Here is a 25,249-nt window from a genome sequence, read left to right as displayed (position 1 = left end):
CATTTCCTCACAGAAGGTCCAGTGTTGCATCCTCCTGAGGAGGTACCTCTACGTAATGATTTTGGAAACTTTCTTGGACAGTTTTGACAATTCCATCCAGTCGGGGCCTTTTATGCTTTGGGTGGCCCAGTCAATACAGGGGAGATTAAATATCCAGCCAATACTACTCTATTATTCCTTCCTGTATCTGCAATCTCTCTCCACATCTGCTCCTCTAGTAACTGCTGGCTATTAGGGCGTCTTTATAACAGTCCCAACAGAGTGGCCATCCCCTTGCTTCTATGTTCTAACCATCTGGCCTCATTTGATGACCCCTTTAGAACATTGTCTCTAAGCACTGTTGCTATGTCCTCCCTTATGAAAAGGCCAACTCCCCCTCCTCACTTACTTGTACTTCTGTGACTCCTGTAGCTTCTTTGTCCTGGCACATTGAGCTGCCAGTCCTGCCCTTCTCTCAGCTATGTTTCTGATATGGCTATAATATTGCATTCCCCAGAGCCAATCCGTGCTTTGAGATCATCTACCTTACCATTCAGGCCTCATGCATTGAAATAAGTGCACTTTAAACTAAATGTCCTTTCCTTCCCTGTACTGTGGCCCTGGCTAACCTGAATAATTAATAAACTTGCTCTCGATGTCTAATGTAATTTCCCCTGACTTCTCAGAGTCCCACATCCCCAGCTAAATGAGTTTAAACCCTCCCAGGTAACAACAGTAGATCTCCCCATGAGGATATTGGACCCCCTACAGTTCAAGTGCAACCTGTCCCTCATGTAGAGATCACCTGTACCACAGAAGAGATCCCAATAATCCAAGAACTGAAAACCCTGCCCCCTACACCATCTCCTCAGCCACACATTCATCTAACCTATCTTTCTCTTTCTACCCTCACGTGCACAGTACTGGGAGTAACCTGGAGATCACACCCTTGAGGCCCTAGCTCTTCAGACCTAACTCCCTAAACTCATTTCGCATGACCCCATCCCTTTGCCATTTGTACTCATGAGCACAATGATCTCTGGCTGTTCACCCTCCCCCTTTGGAATGTTTTGCAACCGTTCAGAGACATCCTTGACCCTGGCACCTGGGACGCAACACACTGTCCTGGTGTCTCTTCTACAGTCACAGAATCTCCTGCCTGTCTCCCTCACAATTGAGTCTCCTATCAGTATTGCTCAGTCCGACTGCACCCTTTCCATCTGAGCCTCAGAGTCGGTCACTGTGCCACTGATCTGACTACTGCTGCTAGCCCCTGAAAGGTCAACTTTACAGAAAATGTGATGGAAGTCTGAAAACACATAGAAAGTCGAGAAACTGAAAGATGCAATCAGTGTTCACCTGCAGGGCACCAGTGAATCCATGATATCATCCACATTCATTCCAATTCTGTCAAAAGCCTCAGTATACGCCTTTATAAATCAGGTTAAAAAAACTGATTGCGAAGAACAAGCTTTTAATAGAGCAATATAAGATCATTCAGATTGTCATCATTTCTGTTGATCACTCAAAAATACTGCAGTAATTTTGATTTAATATAAGAGGTGTTGGAGACATTGCCAGCAAAACTAAAAAAGAGTTATGCTGTGCCAAAAATTTAGATCAAATCTTAAAGACCTCAAAACTGATCATCTGCAGTGGGATGCTTACTACAGGGTACAAAAACTTCTAAGTACCAAATTGAAAAATTCTAATTAATATTAATGAAACTGAGTTTTCAATCACAGGTGTTGCATATAATCTTTTCAGTTTGCAGGCAGCTCTGTTTGTTTTAATTTTTGTTACTTTCTATTTGTCAATGAATTACATACCCTCATATCTAACAAAAATGAGTTTAAATTGCAAAATGTGCAATGTGTGTCTCATTAATTGGTTGATTCTGCGGTTCTTTATTGTACAATGAGTGTTGTTTGTGAGCGGTATCTGAAATATTCTGTGCAAGTACATGGGAATGTGATAGGAGTCATTATTGTAAAATCCGGTCGTTCAGTCCAGTGTGACTAAGCATCCTAGATTTTACAGAACTGACCCATGCTTAAAGTGGTCTCACCACGGCCTGAGTTGATGACAGCAGTTTGTCCAATACTTCAGCTCGTTAAATCTGGTGCACATGGAGTGCATACATGCATTTTATACAGTTCCAGCAAACCTCCTTGCTCTGGTATTCTTATGCCTTGGCTATAAAGGAAATACAAGTAGAATTAATACAAGTAGAATTTTTCTATTTGGAGTTAGTCCTTTGTCAAGTGAGATTCATGGCACCCAGATCCACTATGGCTCATATTGACTTTACTCACCCAGTCTTCCTTTCTTCACCTTGTAAATGCCTGAATTATGCAATTGTCAGATCAAGCAAGATAGAAGCAATCGTTACTGCTGGAACCACTTGCTGTTGGCGATATATTTAAATTCCAGCCACACACGGGTTCAGATGCTGCAAGTCAGGAACTGGCCCCCAAACTGCAGCCTTTGACTGTTATCACTAATCAATGGCCCAGAGGAAAGGGAAGGTCACTTCATGGACAGGACCTGGCGGCTTAGGTGGACAGTGTGGTGGAGAAATGGGCAGCTGCTTTATCAATGAACCACCACAGGAGGCCATTCCACCAGTCACAGCTAAACTGGGCACAGAATGCAGCCCTGGTCAGTGCTGTGTGCTGGGAAGTATCAGAAGCGTAGAAGGAAGGCCAATGATTTTCTGCACTCTGCAAGAGTAAATGCCACCATCTTATCCCTGCTACCTCAGACACGCAAGGACAGCACTCAGTTTTGCTCTGCCATTTCACTTTCATCTTACTAAAGCTCATGGATTGCAACTCTCACTTTTGCATGCATCATGGCCACTCAATTGCCCTTCCTACCCTCTTCACTTCCTACTCACTCATTTAGGACTCTCTCCTGATCATGTACCACTACTAAGTGCATTTCCAGCCAGTTCCATCATCTTCAAACCTTCCCCTTATCTCACTGTAGAAAAAAAATTGACCCACAGCTTGGTTGAGGGGACCAAGATCAGCATGGGGTAGTAGGCAGTGGGAGATAATATTCAGGTTTGTCACTTCGTTTTACGATAATACTATGGCTTTAAGAGGAGTATTTTGTCCTGGCTTTTTTTAAAAGAGGTTTTGAGCCATAGCTGCCAAGCTGTCTCTACCAATCCAACAATGTAAACAGCTTATGAGGCCTGAGCTCTTTTTTTACATTGGGACAATAGAAGCAGCCTGAATAGAGGGAATCAGGATCCCACAGAACCAGGGTTTTAGTTTTGCTTTTCAGCAGTTGCTGGTGTTTTGAAGCTTATTGTGGAAGCTGTTACATCTGTCTCTCTGCTCCAGCTAAAAGCTGGTGTTCTCTCTCTGCTGACAGAATCACATGTGAGGCAATGATGAAGAGTCCTGACCTGAAACATCAACTTTCCTGCTCCTCTGATGCTGCCTGAACTGCTGCATTCCTCCAACTGCACATTGTATTGAGCCTGATTTCAGCATCTGTAGTTTTTGCAGTGTCCAGACAATCTGTTACACGGACATTGCCTTTGCCAAGCGTGTGTTTATGGGATGCTACTATATTAGAACAGCCACCAATTAGTAGTTAAATAATCTATTATTCTAGTAGTTTTCCAATTGTGTTCAAGTTATATCAATTTTTCTTTCTTTTATTTGTATTCTAACTGTAGTGTAAGAATAAAGTGTGTTTTGCTTAAAGCTGAGTAGTGTGTCCAATCGAATCATTTCTGGAATGCAGAGCCCTACCCTTGCCTGTAAATAAGATAAAAATTAGGCCTAGGCTTTCTCCTTGATATATTTTGAGACGGTTTCATCTGGTCCACAAACAATGAAGAGAAAAGTTTTGATCTGGCTGCAGAGAACATGATCACTCCTGTGTGGCTGGGGAAGACCTGAATGACTACCTGACCCAGAAAGCTTTACTGTACTGTGCTGTATGGTTCTTGCATTAACATCTTTGAGAACTCATTCTTATTCTGCGCTGGCTCTTAAGACATACAATTCCTTGTCCTCCTATGCAGGCACTAGTAGCACCCAGTTCCATCTTTATCTCCTGAAGAAGAAGCTATTGTAGCCTATTCATCATTATAACATACAGTCCCTACAGTGTGGAAACAGGCCATTCCACCCAACAAGTTTACACCAACCCTTTGAAGGGCATCACACACAGACCCATCCCCACCCCATATTTTCCCATGGCTAGCACATCTAATCTACACATTCCTGGCCACGGCAGGGCAATTCAGCATGGCCAATCCACCTAACTTGCACATGGACTGTGAGAAGAAACTAGAGCAACCGGAGGGTATCCATGCAGACGCAGGGAGAATGTGCAAACTCCACACAGACAATTGCCCAAGAAGGATAGGATTAAACCCAGGTCTCTGGCACTGTGAGGCAGCAGTGCTAACCACTGAGCCACCATGCCATCCGGGTGACAAGCTCTACATCTGATGAGTGGGTACTCTCAAAGTGATGTGGATACAGTCAATAGTGCCCTGTACCTGGGGAGAGTTGGCAATAGGGGAGAATGCCATTCTCCTCATTTCAGAAGTTGGGTGTGATTTAGAGAAGCTGACATCAGTTGCATCTTGGATTCATTTGTAAGTTACCAACTGGGAGATGCTATACAAGGCCCTATTTTCTCGCAAAAAATAGAAACTAGTATAGTGGCAATGTCGCTGGACTGGTTAAACCAGACCCATAAGTAAAACATTCAGGTGACATGTGTTCAAACCCCACCATGGCGCATGGTGAAATTTGAATTCATTCTTTAAAAAATCTGGAACGAAAAGTTGACCTAGTAACAACCATGAAACTACTGCCAATTATCATAAAACTTTATTGGGCCATTAATGTCCTTTATGGAAGGAAATCTACTGTCTTCACCTTGTCTGGTGTACATGTGACTCCAGACCACCAGCAATGTGGTTAACTTTTAACTGCCCTCTGGGTGATTAGGGATAGGTTTGCCTGCATCTCATGAATGCATAAAATAAAATGAACCACTGACATAAAAATCAGGGCAGCCGTGACCTTGACCAGCACTGGGATGGGACGGCCACCCTTCTGCATGTAAGTCCTACTCCAGAAGCTGACACAGCTCAGTACTAAAGCTGAAGATGAGTCCTGACACAAAGCATCAAGCTTTCTTGCTCCTCTGATGCTGCTTGGCCTGCTATGTTCATCCAGCTTCCTGTCGTGTTATCTCAGATTCACAAGCATCGGCAGTTCCTATTATCTCTGCAAAGGCTCAGTATTGATGGGCCGGAACATAATTAATCGGTGCTCGCACTGTCTTTCAGAGAGGGAAGAAAATGACCGTGAGGCTCATAGATCCAGGATCTAACCATCTGTTTCTACCCCTTCAGTTTATCCTCAGCTGCTGCTTCTCCCTTTGGCGGATAGACCCTGCCTACTGGAAGTTGCATATCTTGATGACAATGTTGTAATTGCTGTCTCCTTCTGTACTGCCTTTAGTTTTAAACAAGGCCACCAGGATTTCAGACACAGCAAAGTCTGTGTCAGATGTGTGAGCAGAAAATCGTGGGGAAGTTCAGAAAGTCATGAAGGAAACCGTGAGCCCTCGCACCCACCACACTGAAGCTTCATGCCCGAACTGTGTGAAGTAGAATTTCGCAAATACGTCAATGTCATGCCTCCATAAGGAACTCTGATTATGTCTTATTCAATTGTATATGACACAATCAAGATTTTCTTACAATATTGGAGGAATAAAATTCCACCATTAGGCCAACATGATAGTAAACTCATCCCCTGAAGGAAAAAACAGCTTTTCACATTACACGCAATGTCCTTGCATTTTTATAGATTAGTGTGCAAATCTGACAGCTGTGCAATGTGTCGTCTTACAGTTTTTATTTCTGTTCATTTGTGGGATGTGGGCATCGCTGGCCGGCCAGCATTTCTTTCCCATCCCTAGTTGCACTTGAGAAGGTGGTGGTGAGTTGCCTTCTTGAACTGCTGCAGTTCTCGTGCTGTAGGTTGATCCACAATGCCATTAGGGAGGGAATTCCAGGATTTTGACTCAGCAACAATGAAGGAACAGCAATATATTTCCAAGTCAGGATAATGAGTGGCTTGGAGGGAAAGGTGTTCCCATATGTCTGATGTCCTTGTCCTTCTAGCTGGAAGTGGTCATGGGTTTGGAAAGTGCTGTCTGAGGATCTTTGGTGAATTTCTGCAGTGCATCTTGTAGATAGTGTACGCTGTTGCTACTGAGTGTTGATGATGGAGGGAGTGGATGCTTGTGGAGGTGGTGCCAATCAAACAGGCTGCTATGTCCTGGACAGTGACAAGCTTCCTGAGTGTAGTTGGGGCTGCATTCATCCAGGCAAGTGGGGAGTATTCCACCACACTCCTGACTTTTGCCTTGTAGATGGTGGGCAGGCTTAGAGGACCAAAGAGGTGAATTACTCGCTGTAGTGTTCCTAGCTTCTGGCCTACTCTTATAGCCACTGTGTTTATGTGGTGAGTCCAGTTGTGTCACTGACCAATGATATCACTCAGACTGTTGATAGTGGGGGATTCAGCGATAGTAACACCATTGAATGTCAAAGGCTGATGGTAATAGCTGGCAATTGTGTGGCACGAATGTCAATTGCCACTTGTCAGCCTAAGCCTGGATATTGTCCAGATCTTGTTGCACGTGAACATTGACAACTTCAGTATCTGAGGAGTCATGAATGGTGCTGAACATCATGCAATCATCAGCGAACTTCCCCCACTTCTGACCTTTTGATGGAGGGATGAAGCAGCTGAAGATGTTTGGGCTTAGGACACTACCCTGAAGAACTCCTGCAGAGATGTCCTAGAGCCGAGATGATTGACCTCCAACAACCACAACCACCTTCCCATGTGTCAGGTATGACTCCAACCACCAGAGAGTTTGCCCCCTGATACACATTGATTCTGGTTTTGCTAGGGCTCCTTGATGCCACACTCTGTTGAATGCAACCCTGATATCAAGTGCTGTCATTCTCACTTCACCTCTGGAATTCAGCACTTTTGACCATTTTTGAAACAAGGCTGTAAATGAGGTCAGGAGCTGAGTGGCCCTGGCAGAACCTAAACTGGGTATCACTGAGCAGGTTATTGCAGATTCTAGCTATGGAATGCGTTTCTGAAATGGAGAGTTCAGATGACACTTGTAAGTATGTTTGTTTAATTATGTTAGCTTATGTGACATGGCAAGAAAGCAATTAGTGAGCACAATGTATTGGTCCAGATTGCCTGAAGCCATCATGCTGATTCCTCACATCAGTCAGTATGAAGCAACACATTGTGGCTTCAGTCATCATGGCATGGAGGTTCCACTTTCAGTGAGAGGTCAATGGTATGCCTCACAAGGGAGTTATGAGTCTGTGGCATTCCATAAATGTATTTTACAGAATCAAAGTACAAATGCTATATTGAGGGAGTTTAATGCAGGCACTTGTCCACTGTGATTGCACTCTCTCTGCAAAAAAAAGCTACCCTTGAATATCTCTGGCCCTGTTATTTGCATACCGAAGTGAGGAATGTGGTAGCTCCAAGTCATTGTGTTCCAGTGTGAAGCATGAAAAGTAATGCAGAAATGGCAGACAAGTCAACGTTTTCAGCATGCACCTGCATGGCTTTGACGTGTCAGGATGCAAAGTATGTAACTGTCATGATTGCTTGAGGCCATATTTTGTAATGCAAATTGCTGCCGAAAGAATGAACTTTCAATTAAATTCAATTTGATAGCAGATGGAGAGGGGAGTGGTATTTCATAATCAATGATGTGTGACTGATATCTGCTTTGAGCAGGGCCTTATGTGGAAATCACCGTGCCCCACTCTTGAGGAGAAAACGGTAACTTACTCTGCCCATTCTGTATGAAGTGGCAGCCACAATGCCTTCTTCTTGCACAGTTGAGTTTCATATGAAGATGGCAAGGTTTCAGCTCTCTGTTCTCATGAGTGATTTTCACAGGCTCTGCATGTGATTAACATTGATCTCCTCATCATTTATATTCCCTTTTATGTTTCTGTCCCTGATGACCATACAGCCTCTCCACATTTCTATTCTGATTTCTGAAGATGGATCTCGACCCAAAACGTCAGTTTTCTGTCCCCTAACGCTGCCTGTCTGCTGTGCTCCTCCAGCTCCACACTATGTTACCACATTTCCATTCAGCCTGCTTATATTTCTGTTTAAGTGCCCCACACGATTTTAAAGCCTCGGCTTTGTGAGGTGCCCTATCTTTGCTAGCCATTTGTTATCCTCATATTAAGGCCTCAGTGATTCTCACTTGTAAGATCAACACCTCGCCAAACCAACCCCCACACCTCCCTGGTCTGTGCTATGTTCCATGAAATCCTATCCTTTTGTCCTAATGTGCCTCTTTTCACCACCATTGTTCCCTCAGCGACCCAGTCCAGTGAACCTCAATTCCAGACTTGAGCATCCTATTTTCCCTCAGTTTCCACAGATTACCCCCGACGTGGTCCCATTTTTGAGCAGCCCCCAAGGAGTGACTGTGGCCCATCCTCCACACTAACATGTGAGGTCAGCCATGGCTGGAGAGGACTCAGCCTCCAGCCTGATGTCCCCACAGCAGCCTAACTGATCTACTTGTGATCCCCAGGCTGGATACATTAGACCTGCAATACTGATCATGGTCAAACCCCTAGACTGCAAGGATGCTGATCCTCAGACTCTGGTCAACCAAGTCCCTGACTGACTATGGCCAATCCCCTGCACCAAGATTGAATGAGGCCCTTCACTAAGTTGCGGCACGCCTTGACTGACTACAGATTCTTTCATGGCACTAAGGACTAATCACCTTTGAATTTCAGGTATGGCCATTGCATATGTATCATATGCAGTGTGTTTGCTACATATATTGCAGACACACACTGTAAGTTTGCCAATAACCTAACACTATTGTACGTCAACATGTCCTACCCAAGAAGGTTCAGTGCTCCCAACTGCACTGCCTGTCTCTCCATCTCTACACAAAACAGCAATGCAAATCAGAGGTCTGAGTCAGTGTAAAATGTGTGAATAGGATAGCCACTGCTGTTCAGCAAGATTCTGAACTCACTTTTGAACATGCGAAGAATTGCTCAGAAATTAGACTTTTTCATTCTCATTTTATTTCCCAATTTGCTTATCATTGCCTGCAACTGGAAGTTCCACCTTATGTTTTTTTAATCAAGTTTTCCAGATGTGGGTTATCTATACATCAATCATACTATGTCCAGTAAAATTAATAATGGATAAACAATGCTTCAAGATCCTTGAAAGAAGAGATTTGAGAATGGCATAGTCCTCAACTTGCATTTAATGTGTTAAATTACACATATGCTATCGAAACAGTTGTCTAAAAATTGAAGTTGTATTTTTTTAGAAATTGCCATGCAACATTTTTAAAATAGCGAGAATTGTTTATTAATCCACAGAATATTTTGTGTATTAATCCACACTATCTAATTAATAAAAATCCATTTTGTTACACTCTGTAAATGATGGACTTGCCTAACATTAAATAAAGAAATTTATGCCAATTAAACTTTCCTTGAAAAATGTTTAATCCACTTTGATTTAATGAAAAGACAGACTCTTTACAGCGTCTATAATCTTTAATGATAATAATAAAGTCTCTAGATGTGCAGAGTATGATGAAAGTAAGTTTCACTCCGAAGATGTTACCATACATAAAGATGAGACAGCCAACTGCAAAAAATTACCATATTTTAGCTTGTTGGAGTGAAGTGATTTATTTTCTCTGACAGTCACAACTCTGCAGAAATAAGAATGAGTATTTCAAACAATTTAAAACCGCACAGGATGAGACTGGGCTACAACCTGTACTCATTAATACATTAAAAAAAAGTGTTTATTGTTTCTCATCATTCACATTACTAATAAAGAAAGTATATTTCATTTTAATTATACTCATACATTGTTTAAAAAACACAATAGTCAACATAATCCCTATCTTTTCCAAGATTCTCTCTAAAAAGAGGATCACTTACCCAAAAATATTGATAACTTTCAGAATGCACAGTAACAGCACACAACACGATTCCTCCACAGGTGTATTTCTGCTTTCTAGCCGTTCACCTACAGGGCCATGTGTCGTGCATCCTTTTTAAGGTTCAAATGGGACACTATCTGACACCAGAGTCATGATCTTTAATCTAAAGACTAGTCAGAATATTTTTTTGTAATAGGATTAGTGATCCCAGGAAGGTTTAACAGTTACTTTGTTTCTGTCAGGCACTAAAATTGTATTTTCTAGTAATGACATATTAAAATAAAGCCTCAGATGGTCAAGAATCTGGGCTTGTCCTTTGCTCATTCAAATTGTTCCGAAGTGGGGACAAGCTAAGCAATTGTCACTGGGGAGGTGATCTCAGGCCTTCAGCCAGGATCATTGAAACTCTTGTGCGCCATAAATATTGGGCAGGAAATTCTGATTCACCCACTGGAGCACACACCTATGAAGGGCATTTTCCAGTTTCTGATAGCTGCTGTCATCAGGCAAGCTAGTATAGAATCAGGAAAATCTGACCCCTCATCTCCAGCCCATCAACTAGCTGCTGCTGTACAAATTAACATTCATATCACCATGATTTTTAGTCAGAATTCAACACCTATCTCCAAGTAAATTGGGAATAAGTTGTGCATGAAGGTGAACTCAAACTGCACACAAGTTTACTGCAGGCAGCCCAGCACTAATAGTATTCTTGATATGCATTTTAGTAAGGACAAGGTAATCAATAGGGAATCTATAACTGACAGCAGAAATGCAAATGTCACTAAGGTGACATTTCAAAAGTGAATTTCAAAAAGTGAACAAAGCTGTGAGATACTTGCATCCTTCTGTGGTGTACTGCAACGCCACAGCATCGTATTTACACCACGTTAACCTTGGTTTCCCTTGTCAGCTGTTTCTGTATCAGAAAATGCAGTGATGGTACAATGGCAGGAGTTTTGACCTTGCATAATAGGTTGGTTTTGGTTAGGTAGGATGTAAACAGTTTTAAATTCTTAAGCCAAATCTATTCATTTCTGGATTCAATAGTAGGACAAAGGAATGGATGATCAGTTAGCTCACAGGATTTGAATCATTGGTTTAAGCACTTTAACAAAGCTACATTTCCCAGATTTTATGCATTCAAGATTTAATTTCAGCCTAGTAAACCCAGTAGCTAAAGGGAGCTGAGAGTGAGTTTGACCTCCTGCAAGGTGTTTTTTTAACTTTATGTGGCAGTTCTTATGTTATCTCTCATAACATGAAAATGGTGTGGCTATCATATTGCAGAATACATCAGGCATTGCAGTAAACATTTTGTACAAATATTACATTCCGCAAGCACCAGGTGTCGGGGTTAATGCTAACCTATAAAGATTACATAGAACATGTTCTTAGTAGAGTGTGATACTTTAAGTGATCTGAAGCAAGAGGGAATATGAGATCTTTATGGTCTCAGGTCACATGCTATGATACAGAGATATTTCATGACTACATCCCCTTATGGTACACTGATATGCTGGATGTGAAACATAACCCAAAAAGGAGAGCTGCTGCATGTGAGAGGTTAATAATTTTTCCAGCAGTGAGCCAAGAGAGCACTTGCTCCCAGCTCTCTCCTTCCCTTGCCCAAACTAACCTGAAATTTGATTTCTGCTGTGTTTGTGGGATGTTGCCAAAATTGGAACAGTTGATAATTAGTGGTTAAATAATACTATATTGTGTTAAGTACTTCAAGCTATGTCATTCTTCCTTCTGCTGTATTTTAATCATGTTACAAGAATAAAGTGCATTTTGCTTAAAGCTTAGTGGTGGACCAATCAAATCATATCTGGATCATAGTGCCTTACGCTCTTTCTAAAAAAAAGTGTCTAGACTATTGGACATAGTATATTTTTGTTGGTGTGGTGGTGGGGCGGGGGGGGGGGGGGGGGGGAAATGGGTCTTAGTCTGGTCTGATGCAGTCCATAAACACTGGTCCCAGTAAAGATTGAAGGAGATTTCACTGTACCCTTAGTCAATGTGATGTGAGAAATAACAGATAATTTCATTAACAAACAGAATAAATTGTCCTATTTCCAATCTCAGTTGTGTTGCACTTTTGTTGCAATGTTTCATCCTTACTATTTTTGCTTTTGTTCTTTTCTCCCCCCCATCTTTGCTATTTTTCCTTAGCTCTTCCATTCTAATTTTTTAAAAAAGACTTTTGACCAATAAAAACCATTGCTGTAAACATCACACTAATGAACAATAGGTTTGCTATAGAGTTTCATAAATATGGGCCGTTGTTTTAATCCACTTCAATCCATTGGAAGAGACTAAAACCAGCTGACTCACTAGAGCAAAACATTAATTTCGGATTTATCTCCACAGATGCTGCCAGGCCTGCTGAGCTTTTCCAGTGATTTTTTTTGTTTCTGATTTACAGCATCTGCAATTCTTTCAGGCCAAAGTACTCGCTGCTTTACAAACTCATGATGAGTGAATTAATTTCACAAATACATCATGTCAAGAAGAATAACCTTCACCTTTATGGTTTAATTTCACGTCCAGCTGAACAGACATTGTTCCTGCCACAGAAATGAGTAGTATGTTATATGAACTTCAGCGTGGCTGTGGTACCAGCTATACAGGGCTACATGCCCCAATTACTAACGACCGTCAAACAACATAGCCACAGCATGCAGCAGGAGGGTGAGGGTTTGTGCAAGGGATCGTGGGGCAGAGGGGTACAGTTAGGGGAGGGAGCGCGAGGCAAGTACAATCAATCAGTTGAACAGTTATTTCAGGAGTTAAATTATGCACTCAATAGTCTGAGTACTATTTTACTTATGTGTCAGAATCCTCTGAAATCTGATCTTTTTAAACCAGAGGGGCCCAAGTGTAGAGGAATTGCCTAGAGGAAGAGTGTTTCCTGGGCAATTCCATCAGTGTCTGTTGCCTGCAGTGTCCCCGAGCACAACTCCCATCTGCATTAGAACAACAATGGCCTGACCAATGGAAAACCTGGGCCAATATTGTTTATAGTTTTGCAGTAAATCAAAGTTCAAAGTAACAAGTAATCTTTAATTGAAAGTTTATTTACACATTTAAACATCAGAAAATGTTTGACACTGGTAATATTTATGATCGGTTCCAAATTTAATATTAAGTTGAAAACTACATGCATTGTACTATTTGATTATTCACAAAACAAAAAAAATTCATGCATTTATAAATAAAGTTAACTTTATTAAAAACACAGACAGGTAAATTACTGCAGTATTGAAGATGTTAATTAAGAACTGGAAACCCTTAGCCTAGGTAGTTCTAGGAAGAAATTATATTGTTAACCATGATCAACAGTCAATGAGTTAATCAATCACCTTAAAGTGTGATTGTTCATTTGCCCCTGAGGATTCAAGCTTTATTTCCAATTTCTTTCGTAGGTCATATTGTAGCTTGTTAGAGTGCCATGCGATTCAGTGCTCCTCCTGGTCAAAAAAATTGTTCGATTAAGTTCATCTTAAAATATAACCATCTTAAACAAAGCTGGCCTTCAACTTGATTCCAGTTCAGCCTTAGATTGGTGCAACATGTCATCATTGGTGTCAACACAAGGCCGCATATTTAAAGACAGAGAATGAGATGAACAATATACTCAAAATGTCATTCTCTTTCCCAGAAGGTATTGGAGGCTGGAACTTTAAAGTTATTCAAGGCGGAGGTTGACAGATTTTTGATAGGGAAACAAGGTAAGAGTAATGGGGTGAAGATAGAAAATTCGAGCCCGGACCACAACCAGATTAGTCAGGATCTCACTGAATGGCAGGATGGTCTCAACAGGGCCAAATGACTTACTCCTGCTCTGTCCTGTATTCCCAGGTTCAGGTGAATCATAAAAATAGCCTTTTCTTTGCTGTTGTTTTCCGCTCCCCAAGCCCCACCACCACCCACCCCGCCGCCCCCCCCCCCCCCCCAAGTCAAGGACTAAAGCTCCTATGGGCAAAAATAATTGCACACAATTGATTTTTAAACAGGTAATCAATATACATTAACAAATAATTGCAGGAGAATGGAATGCTCTTTTATATTTAATATTTGAGACTGAATTTCTGCACTAAATAGAAATGCTAATATCTTTCCCATTGTTCAAACCAACATCAAATGAAATCTCAAGACCACTACGCAATTTCACTTGCACCAACAGGAAAACACCAGACACTTAACATAAGCCTAAAGACTGCAGTCTTATTATTGGTCCCTCTGTATTGTCTGCAGAGGAGATGATCTAAATTTCATTGCAGAAATACAAGTTAAGAGTTTTGTGCTTTTAAAAGTGCTAATGGCAAAAAAACCAGCAAAGCATGATGTGACTTGAACAGTCTCTTGGTAATCAAACATTTTAGGACTTCTAAAATAAGAATCTGGTTGTTTCTATACAGGAAATCTGTTCAAGTACAACAACTGTGGACACTTCTAATCAGGTTTTCCACTCTATGGGGAGCTGTGCACGAGGCATCAATATTAAACCTATTTACAATTTCTAATAAATATATTAATTCTTCTAAACTACCTTTCATTTACATGCATTAATTTATTATTTGAAGGCTTTTCTGCCTCTTTAATGAGGTAATATTTATCATCATGAAACAAACATCAGCTGTTGAATTTGAGATTGAACACATGCGAAGACTAAAGCCCCAACACTTCATTCTGTAGAATTCTCTGCCAAGAATTAGTTATTCAGCTCAGCTTGCAGCCTGGAAATTAAGTTATAATTATTTCTTAATGATTTGGTATTTGATTGAGATGGCTATTCTAAGTTTGTGAATAAATAAATAAATGTTGACAATCTATTCTTTCTGCTGCCTCGGATAAGGAACTAAAACAAAGACCACACCCACTCCAGTGATACTCTTCCACCCTCTTCTAGCAGAAGATAACAGATTTTGTATTCACGTGCAAACAGATTTAAGAACGGCTTCGTCCCTGCTATTATCACACTTTTGAATGGACCTGTAATGTTAATATTGATCTCCATCTGCACCATCTCAGCAGCTCTAACATTGTACCCCATACTCTGTTCCATTACCCTGATGCACTTGTACAGTACAATCTGCCTGTAAAGCACACAAGTCAATGCTTACTGTACCTTTGTACATGTGACAATAATAAATCAAAATCAGCAGCAATATTCAAATAAATTAATACCTTCGGTAATGTTACAGATTATTTTATATTCTGCATATAAATACAAATCAGTGCCATCTAATATTGAGGGGTGATAATAGCTCTGAAATAAAGCACCAGGCTGGTCACTAATTGGCATGTGTGTAAATAAGACTGGAGATCATTTTTAGAAGAGCTTACAACCTGATAAATCAGTTCATCTGGTATCATATCCATTGGAAAACAGTTATTCATTACATGGGAGTTCATGGTCTTTGATATTCTACACAGGTTAAGGCCTGTAAAAATTGCCACTGTTTGCAATCTGATTGACTGCACTCATGACAAATGGCTCAACCTGTTCTCAATCATTTGGATCTACTTTTTGTCATTGTTGAAAAGTCATTAACTTGCAACATTAACTCCATTTCTTTCTCCATTGATTCTAGCAGTATTTTCCATGTTGATTTAGGATTGTTCAGTACTTTTCTTTTGTTCATTGCTTCAGGTTATCAGGACAAATTAACATAAGCATTTTATTCAAGTCCATACGAGGCCATAAGATATAGAAAGAGAATTAGGCCACTTAGCCCATGGATTCTGTTCCACCATTCGATCATGGCTGATGTTTCTCAACACCATTCTCCTACCCTCTCCTCATAACCTTTGATTTCCTTACTAATCAACAACCTACGTCTGTCTTAAATACATTCAATGATTAGGCCTCTACAGCCTTCTCTGGCAATGAGTTCCACAGATTCACCACCTTCTGGCTGAATAAATTCCTCATTTCAGTCCTAAAGTGCTATCCCTTCACTCCGAGGCTGCGCCCCCAGATCCTAGTTTCTCCTACTCGTGGAAACATCTCCATGTCCTCTCAGTATTCTACAAGTCTCAATGAGATCCCCATCATCCCTACATTTCTAAACTCCATTGAATACAGACCCTAAGTCCTCAACCATTCCTCATATGACAAATGCTTCATCCTTGGGATCCTTCCTATAAACTGCCTGTTGATCCACAACCTCCTTAGATGCAGAGCCCAAAGAGGCTTACAATATTCCAAACGTGTCCGACCAGAGCCTTCTACAGTTAGTCCCTGCTATTGTATTCTTAGCCTCTCAAATTGAATGCTGCATTGCATTTGCCTTGCTAACTGTCAAAGGAACTCTGTTTACCATAACAGAATGCTACACAAGGACTCCAAAGTTCCTCTGTGCTTTCTGAAGCCATTTCCCATTCAGAAATGGTCTATACCTCCAGTCTTCCAACTGAGGTGAATAACCTCGGTTTTTCCATATTGAATTCCATCTGTCACTTCTTTGCCTACTCTCAGCCTGTTCCGGTCCTTCTGCAGCATCTCCACTTCCTCAACAGTACTTGCCCCTCCACCTATCTTTGCGAAATCAACTTTTCAAAAAGGCAGCTTACTGCACTGAGAATAAAGTCATCTTCATTCAACGACTTGAGAAAATGATTGGGTTGAGCTCACACCTCATGGACTTACTATTAGTTGAACTTCAGTTTATTATTTTAAAATTACAAAAACACAATGTTATATTTCTCCTTCAGAGATGCCCATGTTTGTGTTTTGGTTGCTGTACTAACCTTGATAAAGTCTCAATGCCAGACAATTCTACTTAAAATTAAGACAAAGAAATCCTAACAAGCAATCATTAAAACCCAGTCATTAAGAGATGTGATATCTAAACAAAGATAATAGACATTACTTGTAATAAAATATTTACCTTTTCATAGACGCTCTCAGAACAAATGTAATGCAGTATTATATCCTAAAACCTAGCACCAGGAACGTCCTAAAGATATTGAGATTGGAGTTATATTTCCACATGCCTTTGGAATGGTTTTTAACATTGTAGCACTGTGCTTAGAAGTCTAGATTGGTTGCAAGTATACCATTTAAAAAGAGTGACTTATGTTTCAAATATAAAGATCAAATGCACCAAACAAACAATAATAATTATGGAATACATATACAGCTTCTATACAATAGTTTAGTCACACTTCAAAAAAACAACAAAAGCACACTGGTATAATACCAAATAAGGCTACATAAACTGAATTAGATGTAATATCACAACACAAAATGTAAATAATCCTTCAATTAGTTTCAGTTTCTATAATTTAGTATCAACATTAAATGTCTGCAATTAGTTGCAAAATTACATCCTTGGATAAAAATATTAGCATTCACAAGTCAAAAATTATTTTCAAAAAAAAACTATCATTTAATCAAGGAAAACAAGGCAGTATGATATATGGCGAAACTGATTTTAAAGACCACTTAGTCAACCATTTAGTGAGTGTATGTTTATGTGTTGTTTTTCCCCCCAACAGAGGAATAGAACAGTACCATCAGGGGTCAATAGACCAGTTTCGCTGTACTGAGTTCACAAAAAATGTATTTGCAACAATTGACTTGATAATGTCAATATTCCAGCAAATCACAGTCCAGATTGCACTTCTGTCCATCAAAAGGCTGCTATTATACTTCTAGGATTACTTCACAATGCAAACATCATGTTTAACATGTGGAAATAGTTCGCCAATTGGCACATTATTTCAATTCTTGCATTCTTCTAGCTTTTCTTCTTCTTCTATTTTAAAGAAAAGCAGTGGAAACATTCCTAAGATGCAACCAATGATCACACCTATAACCTTGCCCTGAAAAAAAAGAGAAAGGAAAGATCAGGATTCTCTTTAAATAGGTGGAATATGAAGAATGAAATAAGTCACATTGCAAAAGGCAGATCACCACACGAATGAGTTTGGTCCCCAAAATTAATGAAGGCCTCAGTTTATTTATTGAGTGTCGAATATGTTTAAAGTTAGTCGCAAGAAGCTCTCAGTAGATGAACTTTAGAGCATACACTGACCCTATGACACCTCCATTCCCAGCTCCACATCCAGTTATATCTATTACATACCTCAGAACATTTTTATATTAACTGCCACCAAATCCCCCATGTCACTAATTAAAATAATAATTTACAAGCAAACCCATCAGGGCAGCACAAGAATAACAAAAGTGAGGGAAAGGCAGGGAAGGGACTAAATTAAAATCAGTTGTTTTGATGGGGAGAGAATGCACTCCAACCCCTGCCTGTATCCAGTTTCATCTCAGGGTCCAAGGCCAGCTTCAATTAAAATGCTCAACACACTGCTATGACCTCAGTTATACAGCAGATCACTCACTCACTCACTAAACCCACTTCAAACTTTCCAAATTCCGCAATTGCCCCCAGGGAAACAAGAGAATACCCATTCCCTGTCCCTGGCTCTTGTAGTGTAGCAGTAGTGTCCCTACCTCTGAGCTAAGAGGCCCAGGTCCAGGTCCCACCTGCTCCAGGCATGTAACAACATCTCTGAACAGGTTGATCAGAAATATACACCCACATCCCTGAAGCCAGTTACCCTTCACAGGACCTAACGCTGACCCTAATAGCACAATTCATGATCCAACCACAACTTCATTTATCATTACATTACCCATTGCAACCGATTAGACCTCATATTACCCAATTTCAACAGCTCCGTCTGCAGCATGGATTCAGCCAAATCTCAGTCCTCTACCACTGCTGCCTATTAAATCTCCCTTTAATAAGCTCCCAACCCAACATAGACAGAGTTAGGCCAGACAGTACTAATTGATATTACTGAGATCTTGCAGTGTCCAAGTAGTTCCTCCAATCATAGGAACAGGCAGCGACTTGGTCCTTTGAGACATCACTGCCATTCAATTTGATCATTGATGCTCTGTCCCTGGCCCCTCTGTGCTGTCAATGCATATAACTTCATGCAACTTATTTAGTTTAGCAAAAAAGTGCCAACAGCCTGGATGAGCATCAGTGATGAGGAAGAAGAATGGAGTCATTGGTGAGGAGACAAGACAAAAAGTTTGCATCAGGGATTCAAGATTTGGTAATTTTTAAAAATTCATTGATGGGGTGAGTGCATTGCTAGCTAGGCCAGCATTTACTGCCCATCCCCAATTGCCCAGAGGGCAGTTAAGAGTTAATTAAATTTTTGAGAGCCTGGAGTCACATGGAGGCCAGATCAGATAAGGATGGCAGTTTCCTTCCCTCAAGGGCATTAATGAACCAGATGTTTTTTTTAAAATGACCATTGACAATGGATTTATGGTCATTAGACTCTTAATTCCAGATTTTTACTGAGTTCAAATACCACTATCTGCTATAGTGGGATTTGAACTTGGGTCCCCAGATCATTACCTGGATTCACAGTCCAGTGATAATAGCACTGGGCCATTGCCTCCCTCGTCATAACTCTCAGATGGAGGAAACTGTTGCTCACCCAGTTATGACAGCATGGCACTTTAGACAGTGTAGTTGAGTCAAGAGTGCTGGGGTCTGGCTCCCTGTCATTCCTATACATGTGAAATCTGACATGTTTTGAATGATATTGATTAGCCATCACGAAGATGAGAAGTAAAAGAATGGGGCAAGAATAGATCCTTGGCTGAAGTCCAAGAGAAAGTTCCAGAGGGAAGGCACTGCAGATGTTCCTCTGGCTAGGATTAGATAGGTAAGGATAGGAACAGGCAAAGTTAGTTGGATGACAGAGAGAAACAGTAAAGGGCAGTGATGTGATCAATCACATCTAAGGCTGCAGACAAGTCAACAGGGATCAGGAAGGATACATTCTTGTGGCTACATCTACGTAGAACCTTACTATACCCTATCCTAATAAAAAATACCCTCAGACCTTAAGATCAAAAATTTCAATTGACCCAGCAGCTAGTCTTCTGTGGAACCAAATTGCACAGCACTTATGCTCCTGATTTCACTCCTAAATGACCCTGCTCTAACTTTATGGACACAAAGATATCCACAATGGATTCAGGAGAAATGAAGGGGGGTTTTACTCCTAATTTACTCAGGAGAATGAAAATGTGGAATTCACTACGACATGGGGTGACTGAAACAAATGGTGAAAATGCATTTCAGGGAAGTTAGATAAATACTTGGGTTTCATAACCTCACCACCCTGTGGATTACAAAATCTACTTTACAACCCTCCAATCATTCTACATTTTCTCTGCTAAGGGAAACAGGTCCAACAACTCAATGCCCCTTGATATTTTGTAAGACCTTATTTCATTTGACCCTCAATCTTCTCTCCGCTCCCCCACATAGCCGCAGCCCCCCAACTCCACGCCCCCCTCCGCCAAGCAAGACCGATTTTTCCTCATTGCTACAATTCTCCATTCTAGCCAGCATACTTATAAATCTCCTCTGAACCTGCTCAAGTACAATCACATCCTCCCTACAATGTGGTAACCAGAACTGTATGGAGTACTCGAGCTGCAATCTAACTGGCATTTTATACAGTCCTAACACACGATTTCTGCTTTTGCCACTAAAAGAAAATATCTTTTATCTTAAATCACTGTCTTTTATACCTACTACCTCGAGGAATCTGCATACATGCACACCATAATCCTCTGCTATGTAAATGTCTCAGTACCTTACGTTTATTCCTTGCCCTGTTTAACCTCCCTAAATGCATTAGCTCACACTTCTCTGGACTGAATTTCGTTGCCTCTTTTCTGCCCACAGGATCAATCCACTGTAATAGTCTTCCAGTCTATGGCTTTCTTCATCATAAACCATGTCAATAATTTGTAAATTTCTTCATTGCACCCCTACATACAACAGACACCACGAATATCTAGGGACCCAGTGCTATTGAGCTCCTGCAGAACTCCACTGCAAACAACCTTCCAGTCACATAAGCACTCATCCACTAATATTTTGCTTCCTGTTGCTGAGCTAATTTTGGATCCAAATAACTATCTTTTCTTGGAACACATGCCCTTTAATTTCCAGCTTGTTTCTGTGTGGAGCTGACTCGCAGCCTACATCATCTTCGTAATTAAAACAAAAAGTGCTGGAAATACTTAGCAAGCTGACAACATTAAGGTTAGAATATTAAGGCGTTTAAAAGAAACACGTTGACTGAAGATAGAGAAACAGAGCAGAGTGAACATCAAGTTAATGATGTTTTTCCATCAGAAAACTGGGAAGGGAGCCTGGGGTGGGAGGGCAGGGGGATGAAGTGAAGAGTTTGGGGGAAAATGGAGTTGAGGTTCTGAAATCCAGTGAAATGTCCAAATATAAGTAAATATCTCATTTCGGAGCAAATCTATGGTTTTATTTGTGACATTATTACTTCTTACATCTGTTTTCCCACATAGCATCTGAAATTTGCTATGAAATGGCTATACTTTTTCATCTAAGTTTCTCTACAAATGAGTGCACATCACACTAATGCCCATGAATGACATTTGGAGCAATAGGAGGACAAGTGATGAGTGAACATGCTTTCTCTTTGAGCTGGTCACAATACAGGACAAGTAGAAAATACAAATAAGAGGTGTCAACTGGAAGTATACAAACTGATATAAAAAAACTAGCTTCAATTCCCACTTGAAACTAGGTCCAACACAGGCAAGTAAACTGGCTTTTGCTAAAATCTGTATAGACTACATCAAGTATGCTACCCTATTTATTGATGTCTCAATAGTCTAAGCTAAATGAATGTAAGCCAAGGTTTTTGAAAGTTGGTTTCAAATTTCATAAATGCCTGTACTACCCTCATTAATTTGTACCACTGTTTTCCAGGAGGGAGAAGTCCAGGTCAATTTGCCACTATGTAGTCTTTAATGACAGTGATAATGTGAGCTCAGGCCCTGTACTGGCTAGGGTAGTTTTTGGGGGCTTACCTCTTCTCTTTGTACAATACTGATATTGTGATATTCACATGTGTGCAGAACCACATTTAGCAACTTGCAGATGAAGAGGATGTTACAGACAGTGACGAAGAGCCTCTTGAGATCAATTCGATGCAGAGTTATAGTGTCTAAAATCAAAGCAATATTCCAGATCCGGTCTGTCTAACTTAAGAGTTCGTTCCTCCCTTTGATCCCTTAAAATTAAAACCAACATCCATCTACTTTGTTGGTTGCTTATTTAGTGTGAGCACACAGAAATCTCGAACAATCTATGCTCCTTTCCTCTTCTGAAGTCCCAGTCTCTTGCTATTTAGAAAGTATTCCAATCTCCCTCTCAGATCCAAAGCTGATGACCGCGCACATGAAATATATTCTGGCAGATTAATTCATTAAAAAACCCACTTGCAATCTGCTTAGTACAACTTAGTAGGTCTCCTATCTTAATATTATCTACAAAGCTCTCTCGATAACTTTGTCCAAATCATTATTAAATACAGGAGGTTAAGAAGCAAAAGGAGCTGGAGGCCCGTCCAGCCTGCTCTGTCATTCGAACATAAGAAAAGGCTGCCAAAGTAGACCATTCTGCCCCTCAAATTTGCTGCAGTACACAGGAAGATCATGGCCGATTTGTTTGGAATTTGGATTCCACATTCCCATTTACCCCCGATAATCTTTAATCCACTTGCCCAATGAGAATTAAGCTACGACTAACAAAAATATTCAACCCCTTGGCTTCCACCACCTAAAGTTGCACTACCTTCAGAAAAAATTCTCCTCAGTGCTATCCTAAAAGGACAGCCTCAAATCTTAAAATGGCATCCCCTGGCTCCAGACAGAGGAAACATCCCTTCTACATTCACCTCCTCAAGGCCTCGTCAGGATATTATACCCTTTAACTGGGTCACCCTTCACTCTTAACTCCAGCACAAACAAGCCCAACCCAACTAATGTATCCACATAAGTACGCACGCTACTTACAGGTATCAGTCTCGATCATCGCTCCAGAATTTTTCTTCATTGGCAAACTGAGTGAAATGTTCACAGCCAGACTTGTAACCAATATCTTCAATCACACTAAAAATCAGACTTGTCCATGAGATCACTCCTTGGCTATTAACACCTTAATAGTCTGGACACTGCTGGCCCAATTACAGCTACAGCTGATAGTTTTCAATGCTAGCCAAACTTCACATTACAGAAATCTGTTCCCAGTTAAACCCACACAAATTAAGACTTCCTGCTGCTGTGGGTCATACCATCCTGAATGACTTGAAAAGCAGGACATGAAAACTAAAATACAAAAAGACACTTGCTGAATATGTAAATAATGGAGTTTTTTTAAAGCCAGTAATTTATTTGTTCTAGCAGATTATATATAAATGACATTGTAATATCTTGTGGTAGCTCTTGTTCAGGCTTTATTAAAGGTCAGTCATTTGTCAGATGATAGTAGTTAAAGGCAACTGTACAATGCTATTGATCAAGAACTTCTGAATCTTGAGTTGGAATGAAGCTCAAATGCCAATGATAGAACTTTATTTCACACCATCTAGGAGGACAATTATTCTGAATGCAAGCCCAGGCAATCTCTTAATTACACGTGTACTGGACAAAAACAATTTCAAGTGAAGCAGGCAACCTTAAAGATGCAAGAAGTGTACAAGAGAAATAGAAAGCCTGACTGGTGAGGTATGACCAGCACTTAAATTCTTTGTATCTTTACTGTATTAAAATTCCCTAACAGTCTTAACAGGTGAGTATTCAGACAAAATTTTACACTGAACATTGCAAAAAAATTTTGGACAACAGTAGGATATAGGAGGTAACTTAAAGTGGGTAAAAGAATGTAAAAACCTAGAGGGGTTTGGGGAAGAAGTTCCAGAATCTGGAGTCCTTTTCACCTTTGCATCCAAGATCCACACAATAAATCCATCTTCTACACACAAGCCGCCCGTGCAACCCTGCACCCGCCTGTCATACACAAGACAGGTTCAATGGGTAAACATCCTTCCTTCATCGAGTGGGTACTAGTTCCAAAAGTACAAGCTAATTCATTCCAAAAAGACCCCTATCCCAGGCCCCAAGATGACTTTCCATATTAGGCAGAGGTTCACCTGCACATCTGCCAATGTGGTATACTGTATCCATTGTACCTGGTGTGGCTTCCTCTAAATTGGGGAAACCAAGCGGAGGCTTGGGGACTGCTTTGCAGAACACCTTCGCTCGGTTCGCAATAAACAACTACACCTCCCAGTCGCGAACCATTTTAACTCCCCCTCCCATTCCTCAGACGACATGTCCATCATGGGCCTCCTGCAGTGCCACAAGGATGCCACCCGAAGGTTGCAGGAACAGCAACTCATTCCGCTTGGGAATGCAGCCCAACGGTATCAATGTGGACTTCACCAGTTTCAAAATCTCCCCTTCCACCACCGCATCGCAAAACCAGACCAGCTCATCCCCTCCCCCCACTGCATCCCAGTCTGTCTCTGCTTCCCTAACCTGTTCTTCCTCTCACCCATCCCTTCCTCCCACCCCAAGCCGCACCTCCATTTCCTACCTACTAACCTCATCCCACCTCCTTGACCTGTCCGTCTTCCCTGGACTGACCTATCCCCTCCTCTCCACCTATCTTCTTTTCTCTCCATCTTCGGTCCACCTCCCCCCCTCTCCCTATTTATTCAAGAACCCTCACCCCATCCCCCTCTCTGATAAAGGATCTAGGCCTGAAACATCAGCTTTTGTGCTCCTGAGATGCTGCTTGGCCTGCTGTGTTCATCCAGCTTCACACTTTATTATCTTGGATTCTCCAGCATCTGCAGTTCCCATTATCTCTAAATCTTCATGGCAAGCAGGTTAACAAAATTGTTTTGTGTAAACTGCAACAAGGACCCTGTAAGTTGATACAGGAAGGCAAGAGTTTACCTAGCTTCCTATGTAACATTTTCCAACATACATGGCCAGCCACTCATATTTGTAGTCACGAAATAAGGGAAAGAGAGGAAGGAATTATAGGAAAGAAGTAGCTGAAAATCTAAACACTTACCAGCTGCGAGCTAAGGCGTGTTTGCCACATATCAGCCTGTTTTGGGTTTAGATCAGGACTTGGCAGACCCAGTCTTGATGCAAGAGCCTCCACATACCCTGCAAGTCTGAAGCAGTCAGAAATAATATTGAGAATCATTAAGTTACACAAACACTAAATCATATTCCTAGGGAGGGAATGCAGCAGAGTCAGCTCCCAGACCCCTGGCAATGTGTTGTAAATTAGACACATGTGTGTACTGGGTTATG

At 41.0% G+C, this 25,249-nt stretch overlaps 1 protein-coding gene across 3 annotated transcripts in view; it reads right to left on the bottom strand.

The window, feature by feature from the left end:
- Positions 1-13,088: 13,088 nt before the first annotated feature.
- The window catches only part of tmem65 (transmembrane protein 65), a 57,705-nt gene continuing 45,544 nt past the window's right edge, over positions 13,089-25,249 (bottom strand). For 2 of the 3 annotated variants that reach the window (XM_048529606.2, XM_048529607.2), the window contains 2 exons: positions 25,002-25,107; positions 13,991-17,865 (listed from right to left, as the gene is read on the bottom strand). In XM_048529606.2, coding sequence (XP_048385563.1) covers positions 17,764-17,865; positions 25,002-25,107 — 208 coding nt within the window. In that variant the 3' untranslated portion in view covers positions 13,991-17,763. Of the gene's footprint in view, positions 13,503-13,990; positions 17,866-25,001; positions 25,108-25,249 lie in introns of those variants that run through there. The other variant, XR_007247413.2, reaches the window with a different exon arrangement.

Source organism: Stegostoma tigrinum, chromosome 5, assembly GCF_030684315.1.
Source record: "Stegostoma tigrinum isolate sSteTig4 chromosome 5, sSteTig4.hap1, whole genome shotgun sequence".
Lineage (NCBI taxonomy): Eukaryota > Metazoa > Chordata > Chondrichthyes > Orectolobiformes > Stegostomatidae > Stegostoma > Stegostoma tigrinum.
This window is presented reverse-complemented; position numbering and strand designations above follow the sequence as displayed.